The sequence below is a fragment of the Balaenoptera musculus genome, chromosome 3, assembly GCF_009873245.2.
Source record: "Balaenoptera musculus isolate JJ_BM4_2016_0621 chromosome 3, mBalMus1.pri.v3, whole genome shotgun sequence".
Taxonomy (NCBI): Eukaryota; Metazoa; Chordata; class Mammalia; order Artiodactyla; family Balaenopteridae; genus Balaenoptera; species Balaenoptera musculus.
The window spans coordinates 129,909,654-129,916,230 of record NC_045787.1 but is presented as its reverse complement, the minus strand read 5'-3'; the positions used below and the strand labels follow the sequence as shown (position 1 = coordinate 129,916,230).

General features: G+C 39.5%; 1 protein-coding gene across 5 annotated transcripts in view; it reads right to left on the bottom strand.

The window, feature by feature from the left end:
• Positions 1-4,507: 4,507 nt before the first annotated feature.
• The window catches only part of MRPL22 (mitochondrial ribosomal protein L22), a 39,677-nt gene continuing 37,607 nt past the window's right edge, over positions 4,508-6,577 (bottom strand). For 4 of the 5 annotated variants that reach the window (XM_036849149.1, XM_036849147.1, XM_036849148.1 and 1 more), the window contains one exon: positions 4,508-4,885. In XM_036849149.1, the coding sequence (XP_036705044.1) occupies positions 4,674-4,885 (212 nt within the window). In that variant the 3' untranslated portion in view covers positions 4,508-4,673. The remainder of the gene's footprint in view (positions 4,886-6,577) is intronic. The other variant, XM_036849145.1, reaches the window with a different exon arrangement.

Genomic DNA, 6,577 nt, shown 5'->3' with positions numbered 1-6,577 from the left:
CCTCTGCTTTCGTAACAGCACAGTGAAGACTTGTAGTTAGTGATTTACTGAATTACTCTGCCTTTCCCAGCAGAGTGTGAGCTCCAGGAGCAAGGGCTGATTCCTCTTTCACTACCTGTATCCTCAGCACCAGGCATATAATGGTTGCCCAATAAATTATGTTGAGTTAAAGAAAACAAAAGCTAAACTTTTTTTTTTTAAAAATCTATCATATGGTAGCAGTCGGGGTGATGGTTACCTCTGGGGAAGACAGGTGGGTAGTGACTGGGAGGGGGTATGAAGGGGACTCAGAGTTGCTATCACATTCTATTTCTTCACCTGTTTACCTGGGCACGTTCACCACTTGATCAATTGAGCTAAACTTATGATCAGTGTACTTCCTGAATGTGCTACACACCACTAAAAAAGTTTAAATCTATCATAATTCTCTGACAAAGAAAGAAGGAAATCACAAGCATTCAGATATTGCCATTAAAGAATAATTAAGACATTAGTTTCTGAACCATGTAAAGTTAAGTTTAAGTGGGGACCAAAATGTTCACTTATGTTAGAAAGTGCACTCTCAGCCATGGAAACTAACCAGATGTACTTAGCAACAGTCACAATGGGAGAGATTCATTGAGAAAATGTATATATACAGTGCTTAACACAGTGCTAGGTACCCAGTGCCGCATGTTAGCAATTAGTACACTTTAACAAACCAGAAGCAGTTCCAAATAAAGGCTGAATCTTAGATCACAAGCAAACTTTCTTCATTAGAATCCAAGATCTGTTTTGTCCTTAACTCTTTCAAAACTCTTTCAAAACAGCTTTAATAGCCTGATGAAGCAGCAACCTCATTTACATAATTTATAGTTACAGAGTCCACATCACCACCTGGCGTGTTTTAGTCACACCCGAGGAAGTCAAAACTCAAGGCTAAAACTCGTGGAGCATCTGCACTGAAAGAGAGCCCAGAGACCCTCTGGTCCAGTGATTCTCTAGCTGCACATCACTAGGGCATTCATTACAAGTGCAAACCCCCTGGTCTCCCACACCAGATCCTGACTCACTAAGTCTGAGAGTAGGGCCCAGGGATATGGATCTTTAAACAAGTCCGTCAAGTGATTCTGAAGAAGGTGGTCTACAGACAACACGGAGCCTCTTATCTTCTAGATGAATGAAATGGAGGCCAGGGAGGAGACCTGCCCAAAGTCTTCTTCTGGTTAATGAGTATGCCAGGACTAGAATGAAGTTCGCTTTCCACCACGCCAGTGTTATTTCCATGATTCCATGCTATAATAGCTTAGGACCCAGAATGAATCTGCCCTAAATCTCAGTGGCTTATTCCACTGAGCTCTTTACCTTTTTACCCACACATTAAGGTAACTGCAGAGGCCCAGAAACATACCTGTACATTCATTAGGTATGCAGAACCAGGTACTTAAACCTAGAGTTTAAATCAAAGCTCCAATATTCACAAACTGTGTGACCCTGAGACAGTTATTTGTAAAATATAGCACGGAGCATGTCAAATAATGAGGTCCCAGTAAATAGTATCTATAATTAATGCCATCTTAAAACATGGCACTAAAGCTACATTCTTCATTTGACTAGAGGGATATTCTCAAAGTACAGTCCCCTACAACAGAATCACCTGGAAGTGCTTGTTTAAAACAGATTTCTAGTGAATCAGAATCTCTGAGGCGAAACCCAGAAGAAGTCTGCATTAATAAGCAAGCACCCCAAGTTCTTCCTCTACATACAAACGTTTGAGAAACAACGGACTAGGGCTGTGGACAGAGTGCCTCTTGTCAATGAAAACACATGTATCAATGAGAACCAGGTAGTGCTGAACACTAACAATTTTCTGCTAACAAGAGGGAAGTGAGTGCCACCTACTGCCTTATTTTTATTTATTTATTTGTTTATTTATTATCATTATTTTATTTATTTTTGGCTGCACTGGGTCTTCATTGCTGCGCGTGGGCTTTCTCTAGTTGCGGTGAGCAGTGGCTACTCTTCGTTGCAGTGCGCGGGCTTCTCATTGCGGTGGCTTCTCTTGTTGCAGAGTACAGGCTCCAGGCACGCGAGCTTCTGCAGTTGTGGCATGCAGGCTCAGTAGTTGTGGCTCACGGAATCTAGAGCGCAGGCTCAGTAGTTGTGGTGCATGGGCTTAGCTGCTCCGCAGCCTATGCGATCTTCCCGGACCAGGGCTCAAACCCGTGTCCCCTGCACTGGCAGGCCGATTCTTAACCACTGTGCCACCAGGGAAGTCCTGTGCATTAATTTTGTATCCTGCAAACTTACCAATTCATTGATTAGTTCTAGTAGTTTTCTGGTGGCATCTTTAGGATTTTCTATATATAGTATCATGTCATGGGCAAACAGTGACAGTTTTACTACTTCTTTTCCAATTTGTATTCCTTTTATTTCTTTTTCTTCTCTGACTGCTGTGGCTAGGACTTCCAATACTATTTTGAATAATAGTGGCAAGAGTGGACATCCTTGTCTTGTTCCTGATCTTAGAGGAAATGCTTTGTTTTTCACCACTGAGAATGATGTTTGCTGTGGGTTTGTCGTATATGGCTTTTATCATGTTGAGGTAGGTTCCCTCTATGTCCACTTTCTGGAGAGTTTTTATCATAAATGGGTGTTGAATTTTGTTAAATGCTTTTTCTGCATCTACTGAGGTGATCATATGGTTTTTATTCTTCAGTTTGTTAATATGGTGTATCACACTGATTGTTTTGCATATACTGAAGAATCCTTGCATCCCTGGGATAGATCCCACTTGATCACAGTGTATGATCCTTTTAATGTGTTGTTGGATTCTGTTTGCTAGTATTTTGTTGAGGATTTTTGAGCCTATATTCATCAGTGATATTGGTCTATAATTTTCTTTTTTGTGATATCTTTGTCTGGTTTGGGTATCAGGGTGATGGTGGCCTTGTAGAACAACTTTGGGAGTGTTCCTCCCTCTGCAAATTTTTGGAAGAGTTTGAGAAGGACAGGTGTTAACTCTTCTCTAAATGTTTGACAGAATTCGCCTGTGAAGCCATCTGGTCCTGGACTTTTGTTGGAAGATTTTTAATTGAAGTTTCAATTTCATTACCTGTGATTGGTCTGTTTATATTTTCTAATTCTTCCTGGTTCAATCTTGGAAGGTTGTACTTTTCCAAGAATTTGTCCATTTCTTCCAGGTTGTCCATTTTATTGGCATACAGTTGCTTGTAGTAGTCTCTTAGGATGCTTTGTATTTCTGCGGTGTCTGTTGTAACTTCTCCTTTTTCATTTCTAATTTTATTGATTTGCATCCTCTCCCTTTTTTTCTTGACGAGTCTGGCTAAAGGTTTATTCATTTTGTTTATCTTCTCAAATAACCAGCTTTTAGTTTTATTGATCTTTGCTACTGTTTTCTGTTTCTATTTCATTTATTTCTGCTCTGATCTTTGATTTCTTTCCTTCTACTAACTTTGGGTTTTCTTTGTTCTTCTTTTTCTAGTTGCTTTAGGTGTAAGGTTACATTGTTTGAGATTTTTCTTGTTTCTTGAGGTGAGCTTGAATTGCTATGAACTTCCCTCTTAGCATTGCTTTTGCTGTGTCCCATAGGTTTTGGATCGTTGTGTTTTTGTTGTCATTTGTTTCTAGGTATTTTTTGATTTCCTCTTTGATTTCTTCAGTGATCTCTTGGTTATTTAGCAGTGCACTGTTTAGCCTCCACGTATTTGTGTTTTTTACTGTTTTTTTCCTGTACCTGATTTCTAATCTCACAGTGTTGTGGTCAGAAAAGATGCTTGATACGATTTCAATTTTCTTAAATTTTCCAAGGCTTGATTTGTGACCCAAGATGTGATCTATTCTGGAGAATGTTCCATGTGCACTTGAAAAGAAAGTGTATTCTTCCGCTTTCAGGTGGAATGTCCTGAAAATATCCATTATTTTAGAATGCAAGGCTGAGACTGGTTCAATTCTTCTCTCCATAATTGAATTCACTCTGAAAAATGAATCAATCCTAAACAAGATAGCCAAGCAATAAAAAGCATTGTTGGTAGGAGACATAAAAATAGTCATTATTTAAGTAAAATAAAACTTTCTAAGTTAAATGGTTTTTGGAGTTTTAGATTAATATATCTAATAAACTCCTGTAATTTCAAGTTACTGCTAAAACAGTAAAGGAAAATATAATCCCTCATCCACTGGCCTATGCCAACAGTGAAAGGAAAAACTGAACTACAGAATGCCCTAAAATACTGCACTGACACAATGTGCAGGGATGCTCCCGTCCACCACCCCCTCCCCCAGTTCCAGGAGAAAAATCAAGTGAAATAATAAGGACAAGTTTTCTTATCCTATAACTTTCTACTCAAGTCCAGTATCAAAACTACCACCTGCAGGGCACAAGCTAGAAAGCTAACATTGCCTTCAAACATCACTCAAAAAAGCCTTCTGAATTATATAGTCTGTCACTATGTTTAAAGCTGATTTCTCCTTCCTAGTTGCAAATACATAAAATATACCCAGAGGCTCAAGAGAGATAGGCAGAGCTTTATAAATATTCATGTAAAACTAGCAGTTGAACTTCATATTTCAATAATTCAATGACAAATCATAAAAAGCATCTGTCTTTAATTTTTGTTGGTTTTAGGAAATAAATGGTAAAATATATACACTGTGGAGTCTTAATACCCCCATCATAGAGTGTGAATGATGGTCCGGTTGCGAAGCTCCTGGATATACTCTTTGGCGTGGGCGATTGCTGTCTTTGGTGCCTCAGGTGGAGGTGGAGGGCCTTCCACCAACTTCACAAAATAATGGCAAAAAACCTTCTCCATAATCCCAAAGCGACCTCTGCCATGGTATCGGATGCGTTTCAGGTATTGGCCTCGCCCTGAGGTGGACTGAGCTAGACAGAGAAGAAAAAGAAAATTAGAGGAAACAACTGTATCCACAAGATTACAGCTTGATCAGCTGAGCAATTTCTGCCCTCTCCTCAACTGGATTCTAAGACTACATGAGCTCACTGGCTGGCTAGAGCAGGCTTGTCTCAAGACAAGTATCTCCTGAGTCTTTCCTTACTAAGGACCAGGCTCTACTCCAGATGCTGGAGAAATAGGAGTGAACAAGAATAGCAAGGGCCCTGGCTCTGTGCAGTGCGCACAGAAAGAGAGGAGAAAGAGAGAAAATAAACACGATCATTTTAGTTAGTGGCAAGTGCTATGAATAAAAGAAAAACAGTGATGTGACAGAGACTGATGGGGTGTTGGGAGGCAACTTCAGACTGGGGGGTGTCAAGAGGCATCCTTGACGAAGAGACATTTGATCCAAGACCAGAATGAATCATTCATGCAAATATCTAGAGGCAAGGTGTTCCAAGAAGAGGGAACAGCAAGTGCAAAGGCCCAATGGTAGGAACATGCTTGGCTTGGTTTAGGAACAGAACCTGCTGAAGCATAGTAAGCAAGAGAAAGAGTGACACAAACAAGGGGAAGAGATCAGAGGTGAAGGCAAGATTACACAGAGCCCTGGAGGCTGAGGGAAGACATTCTGATTTTATTCTAACTGTATTATATTCTAACTGTTCCTTTGGAACCAATGATTCCCAAATGCTGTCCTCAGGCTACTACATCAAACTAACTTAGGGAACATATTTAAAATGCTGATGCTGAGATCCCATCTCTAGATACTCTGTATTTGAAGTGGGCTTTGAAAATTAAATCCTGAGCAAACAACACTCCCCCCACCCCAAGCAATTCTGATTCACAGCCAGGTTTAGGAACTCCTGTATCACATCTGTCCCCTCATCTCCCCTCCCCCATTCAACATGTCAAAGTTTGACCCTGCAAAATTTGAAGAAACCTTTTAAACAGTACAAGAAGAAATGTGTTCACCTGTTCACCCACAGTAAATCAGGGTAGTAATTACCTTCTACTACCTTCTGAATTTACTTAGTCTTACATTTTTAGTTAATTTAATAAGCCTTTTAAAAAGGTAAAATCTATAGCATATGTAGCAAATTAATTCACTTCAATACTCACCATTCTTTTACTGTGACAGAACTTTATATTGCAGGGACCATATCAAGGTATGTGCTCCACAACCCTCTAACTACAAACCTCTCATGAAATGGTTTCAGCAGAAGCACCCTAGCTTTGCCAAAGAGAAAGCTAAGGCTGAAAGTGATTAAGAAAACTGCCTAGGGTCTCAGTGAGATAAGGAGAGAACTACCACCCTTTTATCAACTTCATCTACTGGCACTAAAGAAATGAATTTAAGAACTTCCAAAGATAGGGGTGGGGGTCAGGTGGGTGAAATGGGTGAAGGGAGTCAAAAGGTACAAACTTCCAGTGATAAAATAAATAAGCCATGGGGATGTAATGTACAGCATGGTGACTATAGTCAATAATACCATATTGCATATTTAAAAGTTGTTAAGAGAATAGATCTTAAAAGTTCTCATCACAAGAAAAAAAATTCTGTAACTATGTATGGTGACAGATGTTAACTAGACTTGTAATCACTTTGCAATATTGAATCATTCAGTTGTACACCTGAAAGTAATATAATGTTATACGTCAATTATACCTCAATAAAAAAA